General features: G+C 40.1%; 1 protein-coding gene across 13 annotated transcripts in view; it reads left to right on the top strand.

Annotated features, from left to right (window-relative positions):
- Positions 1–10,212: 10,212 nt before the first annotated feature.
- Positions 10,213–22,154, top strand: part of LOC118419748 (CREB-binding protein-like) — a 40,565-nt gene continuing 28,623 nt past the window's right edge. For 5 of the 13 annotated variants that reach the window (XM_035826298.1, XM_035826304.1, XM_035826299.1 and 2 more), the window contains exons 1-3: positions 10,213–10,791; positions 11,052–11,842; positions 21,684–21,926. In XM_035826298.1, the coding sequence (XP_035682191.1) occupies positions 10,707–10,791; positions 11,052–11,842; positions 21,684–21,926 (1,119 nt within the window). In that variant the 5' untranslated portion in view covers positions 10,213–10,706. The remainder of the gene's footprint in view (positions 10,792–11,051; positions 11,843–21,683; positions 21,927–22,154) is intronic. The other 8 variants (XM_035826305.1, XM_035826302.1, XM_035826306.1 and 5 more) reach the window with 3 other exon arrangements.

Below are 22,154 nucleotides of genomic sequence, written 5' to 3'. Positions count from 1 at the left end.
AACACGAACAATATAGATCCAGGACCGCTCTGAATCCCACTCATACCTAGCGGTTCTCCAGCAACAAATAAAGAAAAACTGGTTGGATTTCAAAGTTGAAAATAAGCATATGGCTTATACTTACAGAGAAAAGCAGCAGTTGATGCATTTTCTGCAGGTTTAGTCTCCTACAATAGCTAAAAGTGAGTCAGGGAGATTCTTAATTGCACGTTGATTAATATTGAACTTCCCTTGAACTGCTCTTCCAATGGACTTACAAGGGTGTGGTCATCATAAAAACAACTCAGTCACCCATATTAAGCTGGACAACAATTAAGTTTCAATCTTGAGAGTATATATGCCTTTACCTTTGTGCCAAATTTCAACTAAGGCCATGTTGATTTGATTGTATGGATGACATGCTCTGGGAACTCCAAAACTGATGCGAGCGAGGGGATAAAAAAGAATGAAATCTAAGTGATCAGGAAGGTTGAACATAGGACTAATAACACATAGTATGGCATACCAACAGGTGTAGGGACCAGTACAGGTACAAAATGTTTTTCTTCTTCTTGGACCGATATGAAAAAAAACAGACCTGAGAAAAAATCACTGGAGCAGGTTTTGCCAACTAAAAAATGGATGCACAATGTCGGCAGGCGTTCAGGGTTTTACCGGGCCAAGACAACAAGAGCGAAGTCAAGTAGAGTTTCTACAGTCAAAGGTAGCCTTCATCGGATTACATGAAGATGGCATTTTAAAATGCCATTTTAAAATGCCAGTGAGAGTCGGATAATCCACCAAAATTCCACTAGCAAAATTGACCAATTACCTTTGTTTTGAGTATTGCCAATTCTCAAGTTTCCACAGACGTCCAAGTACAGGTCCGCACCTGATCCTCTAAACCTGAACACGACCTATAATGAATTTTCTGTACTGGTACCTACCCCCTACCAACAATAGATTTTTTTCTTTCTGTCCTTTCACGTCTTATTCTTTGACTTAACATTTATTTTGGCATTCTATAGCATTAGTTATCGGTTTACTGATCCTCTTTTTTCAATCTACGGCATATATGCTCTCGTTTTACAGGTTTGCCATGCACCTTGTTTTAACAATTGTTTTGAACATAGTTTGTACAGTTTCAGACTTCACTGGACTTAAAGAAAACATACGCAAATTTGTGTTACATTTTCTGGAGAGCAAAATTAGGTAATACCTAAAAAAATGCTTTGGTACTGACATCCTGGGCACACATTAAAGCTTTTAATTATAATTTCTAATGAGTACAATAATTATGGTATGTATATTGAGGATTTATCATGTACATTCCACCACATTTAACTAATATAGCCAATGTCAAAAGTTTTTTAGTTTGTCCCAACAGTCTGACAACCTATTTAGTATGTACAGAGATATATAATTACATATATACATATGTAATTATATATCTCATGTATGTATGTACAGCCCTCCTCACATGTGATTGGAAGTACAAAAGTCAAAGTCCTTCCCGCACCCGATGGCGCATAGGGTGGCGCCCAATTCCGTTTCAGTAGCCCTGGGCCACACACAACTTTGTGCAATCACTACTGGTGGTGTGTGTTCAACTTCCATACTCTTTCCCGAATGCTGAGTGCGAAGCAGATAAAGCAACGTACCATTTTTAGAGTCTTTCGTATGCCTCGGCCAGAGATCAAACTCATGACCTACCAAATTCAAGGCAAACACTCTACCCACTCTGCCATTACCCTGGATGAGAAGTACACACAATCACAATTTTACTGTCAAAAGAAAATTCTTTTAATCCGAAGAGAGCAAAATTACAAAAGCATGTCAAGTTAAGGCACACTGTCTATCATACTAGCACAAAATCGAAAGGTATGTTCACAAAAACGTCTCACAGCATTTGCTGCTTGTCACAGAGTGTGAAGGGCTCATGAACAGTGTGGATGTATTTTTTATCCAGATATGTTCTTCATGGATGTATTTCTTTTCAGACATAGATTCTATGTATGAAGGTGTTAATTAATTAACCATTCTCTGGCAACCAGTGATGGAGCACCATGAGTCTTAGCACATGTTAGGGCACCCCCCACCCGTCAGCACTTTTTCATTGCTTTTTAAAAAGATTTTTCTCTAGCCGATAAGTTTAACGTGTTACTAGTCAGCAAAACATGGGTATACAAAATAGGTCTGCTGGGTAAGGTAAGATTTAATAGCACAAATGTACCTGCACATATAACGTTAAGGATGTTGCTATCATGCTTATCAATGATATGATAAAGTGTGAAATCATTCAAAATAGACATATTTTCTATAATTGTTATCTGATAGTTTTTCAGTTATGGATATTATATCAGGTATTGACTTGTGTATTCACTATATACAATAATGGAATTGTATATAAACTGTGGTGTGTATATATTAGTGTTACATTTTACAGGGAACACAGTTTGGCAAGGTGAAATTTACAATAATCATACTTCATGTATTATGATACTTGGGCAAGTGGAAATGCAAATTCTGTAGTAGTACTTTCAGACAGATGAAAAATGAAAAGTTTGTTTTTGGTGTTGCTCTTAGCATAACACATATAAATGGACAGTGGTCCTTTTTGCACAATCTATGATTACTAGTATACCACTCTTGGTTGTGTCACTCAGGCATGTGTAAGAAAAGGAGTAGAAACAGCAAGACCCCCCCCCCCCCCCCAACGTTAGACAAGGGTCAGCCTTTTTACCGGAAAACACAGTTAAACACCGGAAAACACATCAAGGAGTGTATAATCTACTGAAACACAGTATGTTTTGATGAGCAAACATGACAGTCGCTATGTTTGCCACAGATAATCTCCATATGGCCCTCGAATGAAAAAATCGTCGGATAATGCAACAAAGCACTTGCGGGCCAACGGTCGCCACTCGGCGGTCATGCTTGTGTGTTTGCAGAAGACACGAATGTTAGATAGGGTCTTGATACTTTCACAACAATACAGCTGATCCCTACCGAACTTCAGTGCAAAAATCTGTTATTATTGGCATAAATATAATATATATGAATCTACTCGGATTGTGATAAGAATCTGTTTTCTGTATTTCTTAATAAAGCTTGCTTCTTCTAGCCGTCAACGTTACATAATTTTGCACAATCAGCACGTCCAGTCCGCCGGGTGGCAGCGGTGGTCCGGCCCGTAGTCTCAAGCATTTTCTGACGATTTCTTCATTCCGGCAGGGCCATATGTAGATTATTCTGTGGCAAAACATAGCGACCTGTCATGTTTACTCATCAAAACATACTGTGTGTCAGTAGATAATACACTCCTTCATGTGTTTTCCGGTGTTCAACTGTGTTTTCCTCTGTCTTCCGGTAAAAAGGCTGACCGGTTACACAACAAAGGAAAGAAAGAAATGGAGCTGGAACTGGATTTGAAACTTGACTGTACAGGTACAGGCATATCAATTTATTATGTATAGTAAGCCCCAGAATATCATACCTGTCAGATGTTGTAGAAACAACAGTCTTCCTAAACATTCCAGTTGTAATTATTCTTGACTGTACTTGACATTGTCTGGCATGCTGGTGTGCGTCATATGTATGCAAATTGTAATCACCAGAATTCCAGATTGTATACCTTATTTGCATATCATTGACCAATGACCAGTCCTGTGGAACTTTTCTAAACTGTACATATTGGACAAAACTGCATCTGTTTGCCTGTTATGCAAAGCCTTATTATGCACCTTAAACTATTTGGACTGATAAACACAGAGGTTTGTATGGAAATATGGAGTACATTGTACATTTAATTTAGACGCTGGTCCAAACAAAAATGTTCCACTGGCATTGAGAATTGTGTATAGCTGATGGCTATTTTGTGTCCTATTTCACACATTTAGCTTTCAAAAATGCATGATTCAATACATACTTGGTCTTTTGAATGTTACTTTAATATTCTGAGTGTGTTATAGATATGTATTTGGGTTGGCTATACTATGGTTAACTACAGACAGCATTTTGATATTTTTGCTGAAAAGAATTAGGCTGCTGCCATGTTGTAATAGCAGCTGTCTTATAGCAGTGTACTAAGGAGTGCCTATATAAAGATTGACAGATGCTTGTTGAAACAAATTATTGATTGTCTTTAATACTTAGTACATTGTCTGTGTGTTATAGTAAGATTGTAGTCACATAACTGTGTCCCTGCCCTGCATACTTGACATTTGATTATTGCAGACATAACATGAAAAAACACTTTGAAAAGATATGATTATTTGAATGAACAGGTCCTGTGCCATGTTTGATGTCCATTATTAGCAGTTTGTTCTAATAGATTTAGATATCGATGTTGTAATTAGTAGATTATGACTGCAGCTTTTATCACTAAAATCCCATGAAAAGAATAGAATCAAGGAATTGGAATCAGACTATTCACAGAAGAATTGGAACCAGCTGAAGGGATATGCGTTGTACTACTACGTTTTTTTCCACAAAATCTCCAGCTCTTGAAATCTCCAGCTTTATTCGCAATCCATCCATCTTAGAGGCTTTTTCTTTAGCTGCCTTTTTCAAATAAGATTATCTGTCTTTTTTCTTTTGCAGCAAAATTTAAGTGACAGACTTTTTGACACATTTATAGATGATAAGCATATACATGGTAGCTGCTACAAACATATCCAGTCCTGGAGGAAAATGCACAAAAATGAATTGGTAATGATTGCAGAAAATGTTGGTGTTATAAAGAATTATGAATCTGCAGTCTTACTGAAAATGTTGAGTACTCGAAACACTTGAAATTTTGTATCAGGCCTTGACACAGTATCAACTGCTGCATAGCATCCTGGCTACTAATAGTTTCTAGGCTGCCGCACAAAACTGCTTGTCACCAAAACTTTAGTTCTTTTGTGAGGAATAACATGAACTGCATATGCAAGTTTGGGACTTATCGGGTTTGCTAAGTATAAAGGAGTGTTAATACATTTGTCTGATCAGTAGGAAAGATTCTGAATCATTTTGGCAAGAATATGTACTTGAATTTTTGTGTGAGCTTGATCTGAGACTTGTTATATCTGCTACATACTGGTAGGTCATAATGCAAGTTTTGCAGTGTTCAACTTCAGGCATTACCATCTTGCCATATCAACTACAGAATAACTAACAGAATCTTTCTTCAGAATAATCACACTTTAAGTGTTGTGCATCGAAGCCAAAGGTAAAAGCAAAAGAGCCAAAGAACTTTGTAACATTATTGTTTCTTTGGAACAGATGTGATAACAAGAGTGCAGGGTTTAAAATCAAATACAAATGGGATATTCCATGTTCCTTAGTTACTTGATTGAATTGTGGATGCATGATATTTAATGGTTGCATATGTTAGTTATAAATAAAGACACAGTTATGCAAGTATTATACACCTGTATGTTTTTTTGTCTGAAATTGTACACAGAAGTATATAGTAACTTTAGTCTGGGGACCTCATACCTGCATAAAATATTTGGAACTTTTATGCAAATAATATCCACAGTTGATAATCTTACAGACGTAACACTACAAGCAGGGTAATTTGTATTTCCATCTGATATGATTATTTAATAGCTGTACCGTTTTATCAATGTTCTATATGAGCCACATCAGAATAAATCTCCATGATGGATCAACATTATATAACGCTGCTCTAACTCAGGTGCAACAATGCAACAAAATTATAGTGCTACCAGCGACGCAACATGAGTGTTTTGTCATTACCACTTGTAACTTTACATCTTGAGCTCACTTGTTAAACCAAGAAAGGAATAACTGCTGTATCATTATAACACTGGTTCACCTTTATCTGTGGGGTGACCTTTATCCGTTGTCTTTAAAAACAGCACATTTAGGAGTATTAAGGCTGCTGACAGTGGTTTCAAATTTGCAATATTTTCAAAATGTTCCAATTTGAAACCACCATCTGTCGACTTAATATCCCAAAATATGTTTTTTTACAAACAAGGAATATAGGTTACCCTTGGATAAAGGTGAACCAGCGTTACATGAAATTAACGTCAAGATGAAATGGCAAGTCTCTCCGCCATGGAAAAAGGTTATCACTGACATTAGAATTGACGGAGAATAATTCCAAATTTCAATGAACAAATTTTGTTTGAACCGAGAGAAAATGGTTAACAAAGATTATCTACGATTATCAGCATGTAACAGAAAGAAATGATGGTTTTGTCTTTTTCTAGACTGATGTCAATTGACACCATAAATTGCCATGGATGTTGGTGAAGTGGAGGTAAAAGCTAGCCTGGTATCCAGCCGTATTATAGCTAATTAAAAGCCAGGGGCAGCTGAATTGACACTGGACTGGCCCACATGACAAATGTCCAAATGTGAAAAAATTGCGAGCCGGTCTTGATAGTATGTCAGGCTCTCTGAAATTGTCTGGGAGTTTCTCTTAAAGCTGTGCAAATGCAAAATTCCCCTAACCAACATTGATTGACCAGTATCCTTCTTCGCAGACTTATTGGAACGCTCAGGCTTTTGTCTTATGGGGGAAGTGCTGGTTTGAAATTTCACCAAGGGCCAAGGTTCTCTAATCCTGGGAGAGGGAGTTTTCTGCTCTCCTGCCATTGGAGAACTGTAGCCCTTGTTGAAAATCGTAAATCAGCACCCTGTTAAAATTGTAAATCGGCATCCCTAGAAAAAAGAAATGCCAGGGCTGGTGGTAGTCTGCAAAGGAGGCTACATTGATGGCATACCAATACATTTACATGTATAATGCCCAAGTCTTCTTGTGTACTTCAATGCTTCATGCAAACGCATTTTGTTGAGCAGAAAGTTTTAGACTGTTCTGAATTCTCTTGCCAACATAAATTAGCCAAAAAAGTTGTAGCCACTGTGCCCTAAAACCCATCCTGAGTATAGAGCAGGCCACTAGCTATCATTCTCCCAAATCTGATCCCGCGTCATATACTCCACTCAGTCCGACTCTGCCTGCCTAATAATAACCCCATTTCCAGTGTGTCTCTAATGTCTGCAACTTAGGAAAAACATTTTTAAAAGTTGCAACTGCAAACTACTAGTTTTTAATTAATGAACTAGATAATTGTGCAAATTAGATTCCAATTTGCATCATTAATATCTAACTATAGGAAGCATCACCTAAGCTACCGGTAGAAAAAATCAGCCAACCCCTTCTTGAGTCGTTCCCAAATAAAGTCTGACACTACCAAACTGGCCCCTGCAGTTTCCAAGCAAGCTGCTAGGGGGCCCAAACCTACGCCACTTACTCTCGGGCACAAGAGCTGTCCTGTCTACCACTAAAAAATTATAGCCACAGCAAGTCCAGAATTCGAGATATCAAACCTGAAGTTCCGCTGCAGTATGGTAACAATTAGTGGCTATAAGGGGGCTTATCAAGGCCTACCAACATTCCAAATATCAATACACACAAACACACATGCACAAACACCACCAAAATATAACCTTCATTGTGAAGGTAATAAAAGACTTGGGTGTGATACCATATTTTTCTGCTTCAGTTCTAATACTCTACAATGTTTATACGGCAAAAAGGAGTCACTCAAGTAACTGGATATGATTTTGGAATCGGTCAGACGTTTCAGATAGCATCCACTATCTCTTATCAGTGAAACTGAAGTGGGAGAATTTGTCTGTTATACCCTAATTATGAATGCAAAAGAGCTGAGGACAATTTTGGGTGTCCAATAGGAAACAGGGTTGAAGGCGAAGTCATACTGAAGACGATTTCGATCGTCTTTATAACACAGGCACCAGTGTACATCTGAAAGAACCCACAGCCTAACCTCTTCTGGAGGATGCTATGCAGGGAAACTACTGTGACGAATGGGTTGTACCACACTTCTTTCAAGATGGGTGTCATTCTATCATTTTACAATACCTGAAAATACTGCTACAGTGCCTAACATCTGGCCTTACTAACTGCTGACATGTGCCAAATACAAATGTACCTATAAGGAATCTTTAATGCTAGTTCACCTATATCCGTTGGGTAACCTATATCCGTTGCTTTTTGACACAGTGTATTTGGGAATATCACGCCAAAGGACGTTAGTTTTAAATTGCAATATTTTCAGGATATTGCAGTTTAAAACTACTAACTGTCGACTTCATGTGCCTAAATACCGTTTTTAAAAAGTAATGGATATAGGTTACCCAGCGGATAAAGGTGAACGAGCGTTTTAGCTGCAAACACACAGACACAATCGCAATACCCCAGTGTGAGATGTCAACCTCCTTCACAGCTAACAAACTTAACAATTATCTCAGTGAGTACGTACACACTTAACTTGCTAATAGGCCATTTACAACTTGAATCAAACTTTCTGAGAAATAAAGTGATACATCATGTACCAAATTAACCCAGTTTATCATCTTCTCTACCCAAATAATACAATTCTTCAAAGCATGTGACGTGTTTGCATGATAATTCTCATGATAGTATCAAGAAATACTGCAGATAAATAAACTTTCCTTATTGATTATGCAAATCAGCACCTGATTTGCATAATTAACAGCATTTGATGATGTGATTCATTCCTCATTGGTATATATAATGATCTTTATTGCATATTCATGCCCCAAGGCTAAATGCACAGAAGGACCACATGGTCTTATGGATGCATTAAGGCAAAACTAAACTTATACAGTGATTTTAAACTAGGCTAGATGGAGAACTAACACACTGTGTCACAACAGGTAACATATACTATCGCTAATGGCTGCATCTACATGTAACATGTTCTTCTCTCTTTTTGAAACACATGGAGATTTATTTACATCGATATTGCGTTAATCGCATGATCGTTTGTGCATGACATCAAGTATTTCAATTAGTTTTGTTCTGACATTTTCTTATAATTATTGTCTATCTGTAACGTTAGTTCACCTTTATCCGCCTTTAACCTATATCCGTTGTGTTGCTAAACAGGGTATTACAGGGATATTAAATCGATGGACAGTTTCAAATTGTAATTAATTTTCAAGATTGCCGTTTGGAACCATCATCTTTTGACTTGGATCCCGGGGCCATGCCTGGATACATTTTTCTTAAAAAGAACTGATAAAGGTTACCCTACGGATAAAGGTGAACTAGCGTTATAGTATTCATGAATACGGATTGGCGTTCAAATTCATATAATGTACAATCTAGTAAAAAATGTGTCTCGTCTTCAAGATATAAGTGGTCACAGAATTTACATGTTCTATCATAAAGGAGTTATGGTTATGCCTGCCGGAATATTCTATATGTAACGGAGGGTCACTTATTTGAAATTACACATAGCTCTGCGATGTTCAAAGCTTGAGATTCTAAGATATGTTTCTTTTTTATATGTCTCTTTCATGTTTCTTTTTCATGTTAACCTACCTTCCAAGTATGTTATTACCTACCTACTTTAAAGGCTATAAGCTGCGCCATTTTATGGAAGCTAGACCATACGACAATTATAACTCGAGCCATCAGATTGCAATGAGTACTATTTGTGGGTTTGCGGAACACCCACCGCTGCCACCATGCCAGTTTATTTGATGAAAGTACAATTTCTTAGACACATGAGGCTACATTTTTTTAAAGTCTTGCATTTAAGGTGCAACTTTTTCAACACTCAGAAAAGATGATTACCGGTAAAGAGTTCAGGCCTCTGGAACACGTCATGTTCTTCAAGGACTCTCCTTGTTTTTTACTCTTCTGCAGATATTTACGCAAATAGGCCAACATGGAATTAATATTAGCCCATTTTTATTAGCAGGGTTTTGATCTCAGGCAAATGCAGATGAATTTCAGGCACCCTAGCTGCCTCCATTTGAACTACTGACTGTCCTATCAAACCAAGCTGCTTTTTTTTACCCCAAGGTAACAAAGCTGTGAAATCCTTTGGAAAATGCATATATATTTCTGCTTTTAAGACTTGAATAAACTTTCCAGTAGTTGAAGATAAAACTGCCATGAAAGGTCCCTTGGATTTTCTATGATAGATGAATTTCTGCATGTTTGAATTATAAAATTTTACAATGAACTTAGCCAACCCATCATTCACACTGGGTCAGCTGACGGATACCGCAAAGGGATCTGGGTATTTAAAGCTTCCCATCGTCCTTTGCTCTCACGAGCGGAAAACCCCGATGAATAACGAGTGAGAGGTCACGTGCGCCACGTGCAGAACTGACCAATTGTTAGGGCGTATTATCATCACGTGATCAAATATCCGGTCGGCCATTTTACCTTCGGCAAAGATCGTAGGCTTCGGGTCGGGCTCTCGTTGTTGCTTTTCTGACAAGCGTAAAAACTTTTCATCAACAGCCGCCATTTTGACCAATTTCTGGAGGGGAAAATCGTGGATTTCTTTCGTCCTCGGCGTTCGCTTTCTGGATCCAATCGGCTCGTGGTCCACCCGAGGAATCAAACAGCACCTATGGCTCCGATTTGGAGGGTATTTGGACCGCTAGGAAGGTAAAACGTTTGGCAGCGAAAGGCTTCCCGACGCCCGAGGAATATTGTTTTTGTGGCTGTGGAATTACGGCGATATTTTGATGATCCTGGGCCGTATCAGACCGCCTAGTCCGCCCAGAGATCATCAGAATCTGCTGAAAATCTCTCTGCTGAATGTTTGAAATCATGGGAATCAGCCAACAACCACGTTAAAGGTCTGATTTTCCCGCAACAAGTTCTAGCTGTTCTCGGACCTTGGGCGAACCCCCTCATAATGGCCGATCAACTTGTGGACGGGCCGCCGACCAAGCGGCAGAAAACGTCCTCACCAACGATCACGCCTACCGATAATAATTCAGGTAAGTTGTCCCCATCAGACTTTATTTTTTCTTGGCTTAGAAATTCCGCAAATTTTGTCGTTCTTTGTCCGGTTTTATTGAAAATTGAGCCGATCTTTGCATGTAACGTCGCCTGAACAGGTTTATAATTTGCGAGTGTGTGTGCGCAGAGGAGGGGGCCCCTCCACCGTACATGCTGTTTGTACCACGGCGATATATAACGGAAACTATCAGAGCGGCCTACCACGCATCCGTAACCCTCGTGTCTTCTTCTATTCTAGAATTTTTCGGAAAATTATTGGACCAGCTAGGTGGGGAGCTTCCAGATGAACTGGACACGACGTCAGGAACCGACGGGCTTGCCAATATCAACGGGACTGCGGGAAACGATGCGGGACCGCACCAACAGCCGCCGCCGCCCCAACAAGCGGCACAGCCCGCCAACCAGTCTAATGACTCTACGGTACAGAGGCATCAGCAGCTCTCCCAGCTTTTACAGGGAAACACTCCTGGCAGCTTGTCCACGCAAAATGTAACGAACTCCTCTGGTCCAAATTCTACTGCAAGTCCGCAGCAAAATCACCAGACTTCAAACCAAACACCACAGACTCAGGGCCAGCCCTGTGCTAGTAGCCCAAACGTTGCAAACGCCAATACTATGCGAAGCCCCTTGTCCAATAATTTACAATCACCACCAAGTTCTGTGGGGTCCAATGCATCAGGGACGCCTTCTTCCATGTCATTCACAATGAGCAGTGACTCCTCAATTAGTACCACAAGTATAGCAAATAGTATAGCTTCGAATACTCCAAACCTGAACTCAATAAACCCCTCCCAAATGATGAACTCTGTTAGTTTAGGGATGGTCTCGTCAGGACAGCACAATCAGATAATGAACGGTCCTCTCATGGCCACCAGTCAAAATGCCATGGGACCTGGCATGAACAGAAATGTGGTCAGTTCTGCTGGAATAGGAAATATGCTCAATTCCATGTCCCCTGGACACTCACCGCAGATGACCCCCAACATGGGAACACACCCAGCCGTGGTCAACTCAGGTGGACAAATGAAGGTAAGAACGAACTGACAACTTTGAATTGTGTATGTCGTTTTGTCCTGTATCAGGATATTTTGTATTCTAGAAAGTTTGAATATGCTTTCTTGTTGAAATTTCAGTGACACATCTCCATTTAACATTTTGATGTGGTTTCATTTTATTAACCTGAAAGTAATATACAATTTGATTAGATATTGTACTTATTTAGTATCATTTACTGTTGTTGAATGACTACGGTCTGTTCAAATGCAAAATTTTGTGAAAAATTTGAACTTGCTGGAGAAATGAAATCAAAGTTTAATTCCCTGTCATTTTTATGACAGTGTCGGACACAAAACGTACCAGTGTGCTTTACTTGCAGTGGCATCTGTATCATCAAAAGTAAAATTTTGATGGTACTCGTATATATTTGTACTTAGTTAAACATAGATGTTTCATGTTGGAATATGTTACTGTAATTGATGGAAAGGAAGAACTTTTTATGATCTCCTTCCCATTATGGTCTTAAGCGCTTACAAATAGCAGAAAACTTTGATGGTCACTGGTCAGTTATATTTCATTCGCCCTAGGTGGGAAAGGAATCTTTCATGTTTGGGTATATATATCTCTTGTTTTTGATGTTGTTAACTAGTTCATGTATAAAGCTGATGTAGTTGGGTGTTTAAACTGAAATTGTACATTGTAAAGTGACAGGTTACCCTGTAACATTTTTATGCTTCACACTTTTTTGGACTTGGGTGTGTTTTTTTTTGTCCTTTGGGCCACATGTCATTTGATATTGTACATTGTATTGGAAGTCTTGCATTTGTACATAGCAGCATTGTCCTAGTGTAACGCCTTTGTGCCTGAATTTTCTTGTACTATGAAGGTGTATGGACCTTCATCATGTTGTCATAGATTAGATGTGAAACCGAAGGATCAGACTTGATAATGTTGTGGTTGTATTGTGGTGGTTGTGTGTAAGAAGAAATGGCCTCATATTTGTCCACACATTTGAACTTGAACTTGAAGAGTCAGCAAAATTCAGGTTGTTGAAAACTACCATGGAACGACAAGTGGTATTGAGAGTTTTGAGATGTAGCTGTTAAAAGGAGTTTCCTCTTGGGTTTGAAAGTAGTCTGAGAGAGTTCTAATGTTTTTGACAGGACACTTACTTGGGATACTTTTTGTTGTTTTCCTTGTTATTAGGTGACATTTAGGATGTGTACAATTAAGTAGGGGTGTTGGACAAAAAATTAAAATTGTTGTATGCCAGTCACAATTAAGTTATTCAGAAAGAGCTCACTGAAAGAAACAAAATGGTATTTGTTTGAAGTGAATTGGATGTTGTATAGCTGAGATATTGGCAATTTAAGTTTCAATTTCGAGCCTCCGATTTTACGGATTTCTTAGATATGCCATTTCTATTGTTTTTTCATACTGTTATATATCGACAACAGAACAGCACAAAGCCAGCAATTCACCTTTAAAAGACTTTAATGTGGTGATATTAACTCTTGTACAAAAAACAGTCACCTCGTATCATTATTTACCGAGCTACGTAATCCTGAACTATAGCAAATATTGACATTTCAGAGGCAGTGCGCCAAACAAGCTAGTCGCGAAAACGTCTAAGTCCCCTCATTAAATATGCGAACTCAATGTATTTCTAACATGCTTTGATCAATTTCAACAAAGCTTGCATTCTGGGGGTTTTGGGACCTGCTGAATCCAAATATGATATCAAAATTGACACATTTCAACAAGAAGTATGGTTTTATGACCTTAAACGAGATTTCGGGCGCGATAATTTCTAAGTCCCCTCATTAAATATGCGTAATTACAATATTTCATTACTACTTTGATCAAACTCTACAAACTTTACTCCTAGGGGGTTTTGGCACCTGCTGAATCCAAATATGCTATCAGAATTGATGTATTTTATCATTAAATATGAGTTTTCTGACATCATGTGATTTTTTTACTGCGTATGACCATAAAATGAATTATGCAAGTACTAGTATCACCTTTGACAGCCAGAACAGATTTCCCTACCCTGGGCTTAGTTTTAGACAAGCTGAATTCTTAGTAAGAATCTATCTGCTCATCATTTTACCAGCAAGTTAATCACAGATACATTGTCTATAGCCAACAGTGCAGTAAATATTCTAACATGTTCTCACTCAATTTTTTTTCTTTTTCAGGTTGGTACAGCAGTCACAGTGGACTGCTTCACGGTGATATCCTCATCTTCCCTTTCTTCTTCGTCTTCCTCCTCCTCACTATCATTCTCACTAAATCCAATTCAATCTAATCTAACTCAGAGTCCGTATCAGTGAAACAGTCCTCTTCATCATTCTCCGTGTTCCCCTCAGGTGTTTCTGTAACACTTCCGAATACTTCATCTTCACTGTTTGCACTTTGCTGGTTTGATGGCAAACTGGGCATTGAGCCTTGACACATCTTCTTCCTCAAAGGTCTGATGGTCAGCATCATGTGATGTGGACTGCACTGGATGGTTCATGGAGGCTTGGTCCTGGCTTGTTTCAGTAGAATTGGAGCAGTGAGGAGAACATCAAGTGTGATGCCTGCCTCTTCACACGCCTCCCCAATTGGTTTTGAGTTTCCTATAAAGTTGAACAAGAAAAGGCAACTTAGATTTCTGAGCAACATTCACAACCCAACCAGAATAGTGTAACTTAGAATATTTAACCAACAATAAAAGAATTTAGCATTACATAAAAATATACTTACAATTTCATACTGATATACATAAAACAATATATGCACAGCTATATACACCGTAATACACACATTTATTATCATGATATAGATATTGATATGAAAAAAGAAATGTCACAAGGAATGAAGTCAACCAAGAAAGCTAAGACAAATTCCAAATCTAAACATAAAGGAAAAAATTGTCGTAGCTCGATGCATGCATGCCAAACAAAACATACAACTTGTGACACACCCCTCCCCCTTCCGATTGGAAGCCACGGATTTTTATCTTGGCTTACGATATCAAAAAGTGACAAGAAGATGAAAAAGTGGCATAACATTACTAAAGGGACCTTCAGAATAATTAATCGCCCGTATTCTCCCGCAAAAATCAACGTAAACACAGTGTCTGAGCTAGAAAACGATCTTCTGAGACCAAGCTATGCTGTAGTATATGTACACGTATTTACCAATATTCATACGGCAAAATCTACAACAAAATAGCCGTTAACTATCTAAATATTCCATAAAAATGTTGAAGAAATATATTACCTGGATTTTGGGAGGTATCAGCGGTCGCAGTGACGTCGGATGCCGCGGGAATCGCACCCGGAAGGTAGCGTGCGTCATCGTCGCCGCCGGCGTCCGCCATCTTGGATTTCTTTCTCCAAACTCGCCGAGGTATGGTAAATGTAGCCCCATGTTTCTAGCACCATTTTTGGTCAGAAATATGCGAATCTAGTACCAAAATGACGGCAAACTTCTGAATTTTTAGAAAATCGATGCCCTTGAAAATTTTTAGGGAGGTAACTTCGAGAGATATTTCACTTTTAAAGTTTAACTTGCGGATATTTTTTGACTCGGAGGTCGTAGCTTCGATGGGCAGTAGTCATTTTGAAGCTCGTATTGTTGGCTACAAATTGGTGGCTAGCTTTCTTGGCTGTTGTGTACACGTCATCGGGAAATGAGCTCCAAGTGATGACGGATCGCCGCGGAAGTCGGCGCGGGCGCGGGGTGCTCGGGGTCCCGCGGACGAAACTCGCGTCGCCCGATGGGCCATTTCTCGCTTACTATTCAAGGTATTTTAATAAAAATTGCACAAATGGTAAGAGAAAGACTATATTCAACTACTGATACTAAATTTTAAACACATTTACTTTGATAAATATCTGTTTGAAGGCGGTGAAGTTGACCCATTTTCAGTGTTTTTCGACCTCGTAAAGGGTTTCAACCGGCGTGCGCCACCCCTAAATTAAGAGCCCAAACAATCCTCCTTCTTCTCACAAGCTATATGCAAGAAAATGAAATCTTGCAAATTCTTGCAGGTTTTGAAATATGGAAACCAACAGTTCTGCATCCTTTGATCAAAACCTATGGCTGGATGGAACATCATAAATTACAGTTTTACTATCTAATATCAAATTCCAGCATGCCATTGTTGTCATCTCTGTTGGTAACAGCAGGTTGTTGTTATGATTGCCCCTCTCTGCAATAGTAGTGGCAGCAGGGCTCGAAATACCACCTACATATGCAGGTTAGTGCAGATTAAATTGGAGCTGTGCAGGTATTTCTGGTGTCTACCTGGACCTAACGTGCACTGGTCCATGTACTGGGTTCTATACATAAATTTCCTATAATAATCTATGTGTCTATGGATTGTTATTAGCTGTGTTAACTGTTACCACTAATAAAATATAAAAGAAAAAATAGCAATGGTTCCTGAACAATTTTAGTATGATTCATATCTCCTAAATTCAGAGTGGTGCAGGTAAAATTTGTCTGGTGCAGGTTTAGTGTTACCTGCACCAGTGCAGGTATGTAGAAAAAAAGTATTTCGAGCCCAGGGCAGTGATGGTTGTTTTGTTACACAAGTTGATATCAACTAGAGTGAATAGTGTAGGCCTGGTATGTGTTTCTACGGACCACTGTTAGGCCCTGTTCATGATACAAAAAATCAAACGGTTTATCAAGCTGAAATGGATGAATTTGTCCTTTTGAGGTGGATCTGAAACGGTTTTTAGTTATCCGGAATTGCGAGTTGTCATCATGAATGCAAAAGCGGCGTGGATTCGGATTTCCTCGGCACGTACATTTATACTTTATAGTTTGTGTTGCCAAAGGGAAAAGTAGAGTTTTAAGATACTGGTTCAGTCTTGATCGAAGACCAATAATCTGACGCAGAAGTGCAAGATTATGCAGAATTACAATAATCTCGGGGTGGGGTTTTGTTGCGCTGGAAAAATTTGCGCGTGACAATATGCAAATGACCTGATTCCAAAGAGATTCGAAAACTTTGAGGCCCAATCTAGACACAGTTTTTCCAGACATCTCTGCAGATGTCAGGAGGGATCTGGACCGTGGGGGGCGGGACAGTCACACCCGTGGCGCTTGGATTGCAGTAGTCATAACACATCGCGAGATTTTCAAAATGGCGGCAGTACAGTCAGATGATGTTCTCTCCGTATCTCACTAGCGTGTTTTTAAACCCGAGAATATCAGAAATGACGACACTGGTCAACTATGATAAACCTTGCTTTTGTCCTAGCTGCCCTCATCATGGCAGAGGTGGCGAGTTGCTCAGACACTTGATCTCACATCATGCAAACGAAAGAGCAACTCAACTTGTTGATACACTGAGCGAAGCAGAGTAGTACTACTGTACAGTTGTAATAGCATTAGTATCACAAACGTATGCAGCTATATAGCCTAACGGGCCCGTGTTACTGTAAATGCATGTAGGTTCGCGGAGATTTAATTTTGCGGTAGCGGAAAAATGGACTTTTCGCGGTGGTTTTAATTTCGCGGTAGCACCATGCACTGTAATCTCTTACTGTTGTGGAAAAATGTTTGCGGTGGTTTTAAATTCGCAGTGAAGTGGCCGCCGCAAAAACTGCGAACATTAAACCACTGCGAAAGTTTCTGCCTTTACAGTTTATGCTAATCAGGGAACCCAGCTAAGCTATCGGGCTAATACTCCGCACCTTTTCGGGAGAAATTTTGCCGACATCTTGACGGCGATATCTGCAGTTCCATCTAGATCTGAAAAAAGCTGTCGGCGACAAGCTATCGGCTCGCAGATATCCGAAAAACTGTCTAGATCGTGCCTTAGTAGTTTAACACTGAAGGTCTTAAAACAGATGGCACAAAATGGGCTTTTAGTATCATATTGTTACATTCTAGAGTGAACAAGCTCTTTTTGTCAATATTCAAGTGATTTTTACAAGTTAAGTTTTCAAGTGCAAATAAGTTTGAAACTCATGTGGTCACATTTTTCCGCCTTCAAAGTTTTCACTGCACATTTTTTAACATGTTTCGAGAACTTTGTTTTGTCACGCGCAAACTGTTCACGGGCGTGCGCAGAAAACCCGTCCCCCATTACCGAGGATGATTAAAAAACTGTAGTACTAGAATTTTCTTTATAATTTGCCAGATGACTCGCTAGGTTTTCCTCTTTCTGACAGTATCAGTCCTGTTTGAAGGATCGGAACTTAGTTGGTCTTGTAGCTGAAGGAATATCTAGTCTCCAAGCAGACCCTACGGTGCCTTAGAAATAGTATCAAAGCTGGCCAGGGACTTGGTATACCGGCACCAGGGTCTGCCCTCAGTCGGGCTGATCTGACGCTATTAGCATCTATTTGTTGCCTATTAAACTGTGCTTGCCGAGTAGGTGTTAATTGCCCTCCCGGCCTGGGATGGCTCGTGCGCCCCTGCACCGTCTCACGGGAAGTCACGTCACGGGTCACCTACGATGACCGTTACCGGCAGATTTAAAATGCCGGCAACAATGGAGGCCAAAGTACGACGTGTTTTCCGCGATGTATGGGGATTCGAGCCGAAGAAAGCACAGCTCGATTCCATTTTGGCCACTCTGGAAGGCAAGGATGTCTTTGTCGGCATCGCTACCGGTCAGGGGAAATCCCTATGCTACCAATGCAAGCCATAGTTGCTAGCCGGGAGCAAACATCTGGTCCTTGACGCAGTTTTTGCCGGACGAAATTACAAAATCGCAGAACGAAATAGAAATAAACTTTCAGGAGACAGAAATGGCAGCGCGCTTGGCTTGTTGTGGTTCTTTCTACCGCATCCAAACATAACAGAGAGGATTACGATCAGGCGGCATGTTTTTAAAACTCATAACGTTAGTTTGGTGTTATTATATATGTATATCGAAATTTGTAGTTTGTTTGGCATTATTTTCAGACTTCAAATCGATTTTAAACTAAATATTTTATGTATTGTGGCGCTTGTTCTATTACGTTGCGATGCTGTCAAATTTTTCAATCCGGCGCCATTTGGCGCGAACCTACCGCTGGGAAGTGCGTGCTATCACTGACTTCGTCCAGTGTATGTCGCTCGTAAAGTAATTAGCACTTGACAACAGGGTGGGGCAGCGACACCATTGTTGAATAGAAACGCTCCACCCTGTTTCAGTGCAGGCAGACCTCCGGTGCCCGTTTGACTCCCTTAGCCGGCTATCTCCCTTTGGCCGGCTATACTCCTTTGCCAGCTTTGATACTATTTCTAAGGCACCGTAGGGTCTGCTTGGAGACTAGGAATATCCTCTCATCCCATATACAGATATTTTGCTTCAGGATAATTCCCTGGTAGAGATGGTTGCTAGACTTTAGGATGTGCCACCTCCAATTGAAACCCCAAAGAAACTGGGGTGTGCTCCCTTAGGGTTGAGGTTTTGTGTGCGTGAAAAAGTTGCGCGTGAAAACTTGCGCGTGATAATATGCAAATTAGCTGATTCCCAAGGGATTTAAAAAGTTTTGCAATTTTACATAACATATTCAAACAATATGGCACAAAATGGAATTGTGTATCATATTGTTGCATTCTAGAGTACAAAATCTTGATCTGAGTGATTTTCAAGTGATTTTTAAGTTTTCATGCGCGAAAAAGTTTGAAATTTGTGCGTGAAACAATCTGCTTCAAAAGATATGAAATGAAGCTTCCAGAGTGGAGAAAATTCACGTGATTTTGAAATGTTCAAAATATGCAAATTAACCTATTCCCAAGGGATCTAAAAACCATTTTTTTTCTAACCAAAAATTCAGGTAACAGATGGGAAATCATATCATAGGTTCAAATTTTTCTGCCTTAGAATTCCTTGCTGCACATTTTCTGACATATTTCATGAACTTTATTTTGTCACGCGCAAATTTTCCCGCGCACGCGCAAATTCTTTACGCGCAGAAAACCCGTTTTAACTGGTAACAAAAGAGGACAAGTTTGATTTTCTGTGCACAAATTTTTTACGTGAATAAAACCTGTTGGGGATGCTAGCTAAACAGGGCTCGAAATTCTTTTTTGGGATTAGGTGCACTGGTGCACCCAGCTTAAAAGATTGGGTGCACCAAAAAATTTTTGGGTGCACCACTTATATTCAAATAATAACCTGATAATAAAACTTAGTTTTAAGCTTTCATGATGATGATGAAAACTTAGTTACAAATTATCAAATTCTTAAACATGTACCATGACAGACATTTCTATTATCTTTCTAACACTTAGATGTCAAGAATATGATGTATACTAGTATACTTTGATATCTTTACCTACATAAATGCAGGAAAATATTTGGGTGCACCCTGTGCACCCACAGAAAATAATTGGGTGCACAGCTCCAATTTTGGGTGCACCTGGGTGCACATGCACCCAGTATTTCGAGCCCTGCTAAATGAATGCCCTTGTATGATTGTAGTGCAGTATGAAAAGCTAGCAATAATGTCCGACACATTCCAAAACTGGGACAGAGTTTTTTCATGTATCCAGGAACACAAAAAAATACAGCAAAATGTAAAGAACAACGCAAGCTAAAGGTAGGGCCCACACGTACCGCACATGGAAACAAACATGTATGCTGGTGGCACAACTTTTCTGTGGGTAAACTGCGATTAATTAAGCAGAAGATTTTGGTCTTGATTGACAGATTGTGACAAATCTTGCCACGCAAGCCAGACTGTCTGAAATTTCGCGGGACGCAAATTCAACCATTTGTGGGGTTTTCTGTGCTGGATCAGTTTGTGGTACTAATATTACTATCATGGCACTCTGGTTCTCTTGTACCACTCTTCTTTGCTCTTTGTGTCAATGAGATAAATGACAATGACAATGAAGTTTATTGCATCGAGGCTAAATGCAGTCAGTTTGGTACAAAGAGAGTAAAGGACATGCCTGTAGCCAAGATTTTTGTTGGGGGGGGGGTCTTTTTACTATCTGTGGTTCCTAGGGGGGTCTGGTAGGCATGCCCCTGGGAAATTTTGAAAATCAAACCTTCTGAAACGGCATTTCCTGCATGTGATTTCCGCCACGAAGTCTGCGCTCCACTTCTATATAAAAGTTTAAAATGTATTGCAAGTCGTGAGGTCTGAGCGGCTTGCAGGAGACTATTTTGAAATCTTTCGCAATATCTTACATTTAAATTCATATATATATTTTGGACTTTTTTTGCTGCTGTGGTGGCAATAACTGACGTTCATCGGGGGAAAGTGACAACAAAAACGGCAGCCCCCTGACTGATTAGAACTGTAGTGGGGAGGGAGTGTTGACGCGCGCTGCCAATTTTCCCGCGTGCAATGGTGTCAAACAATCGTGTCTCTCTAGCAGCCCGAAGGCGCTAGAAATTATCATCTAATTTAGAATGATAAGCGTCCGCTGAATTTCTGGAGTTATTTTTTTTGTATGTTTAAACACCGATTTTCTCCATCAAAAGTGACGTATTGGGAAAAACTCTATGTTATCCACTGAATCATCATGTGCTACACAGCGACGAGCGCTATCCACCAAGCTTGCAAACAGCAGGGTTTCGTCCGAACCCCCCCTGGCTACGGGCATGAAGGACAAGTGACTCCCAAACAGATGTGGGACTCCTTGCACATTGCCAGATGGAGCGGCAGAGAAGGGTTGCCACCTCCGCCTTAAAGTAACAACGACAGCAAGGAGGAAGTCATCTCTTTTGGTCAATGTCCTCCTAGGTTCTACCCTTGCTGTGGTGACCTCCACCCTAACTACCCCATCCCACCCCCCTCCCCCCAAACATCCTTACCACCCAGCCTCCACTGTACTGGTGCAACTGTAGCACCACTATGGAGCGGACTTACCTGCCTCTACCATCATTGACTTCATATTCCTTATTTCTTCACCACAATAGGTCCCAAGGTTGGACCAGAACTACCTGGGACAGCAGCCAACCACCAGCAGTAGTCCATACAACCATCCCTTCCCATCCCCTATGTCTGTTGGGTCTTCCGTCCCTGCCTCCTCCCCCCTTTCCCTGTCCCTGTCCAACTCCATGTTTATGTCAGCTTTTTTCAGTCAAATTCCCTCTACTGCCCCTGTGCCAGGCCCTAATGTGATGTCCTCGGTCGGCACCCCCAACATGGTAAGGGCGATGGTACGTGCCTGCTTTCACTTCTCTAAAAATCAACCATCAATTCTACCTCTTCTAAAGTGTCTTGACCTCAACCTAAATTCAAGTCCAATTTGCCACCACCAGGGAAATAAAGTGCCCGATTTTGGTGTCCAAAAACAAAGGGGGGGGGGGTGAACTTTTTGTTCACCCACTTAACTTTTTTTTTTCTGCCATGTAGCTTTGGTCAGTCAGTTCACTGTTCCATTATTG

The sequence above is a fragment of the Branchiostoma floridae genome, chromosome 7 (genome assembly GCF_000003815.2).
Source record: "Branchiostoma floridae strain S238N-H82 chromosome 7, Bfl_VNyyK, whole genome shotgun sequence".
Taxonomy (NCBI): Eukaryota; Metazoa; Chordata; class Leptocardii; order Amphioxiformes; family Branchiostomatidae; genus Branchiostoma; species Branchiostoma floridae.
The sequence above is the reverse complement of the archived record's forward strand: the minus strand, read 5'-3'. Positions and strand labels throughout refer to the sequence as shown.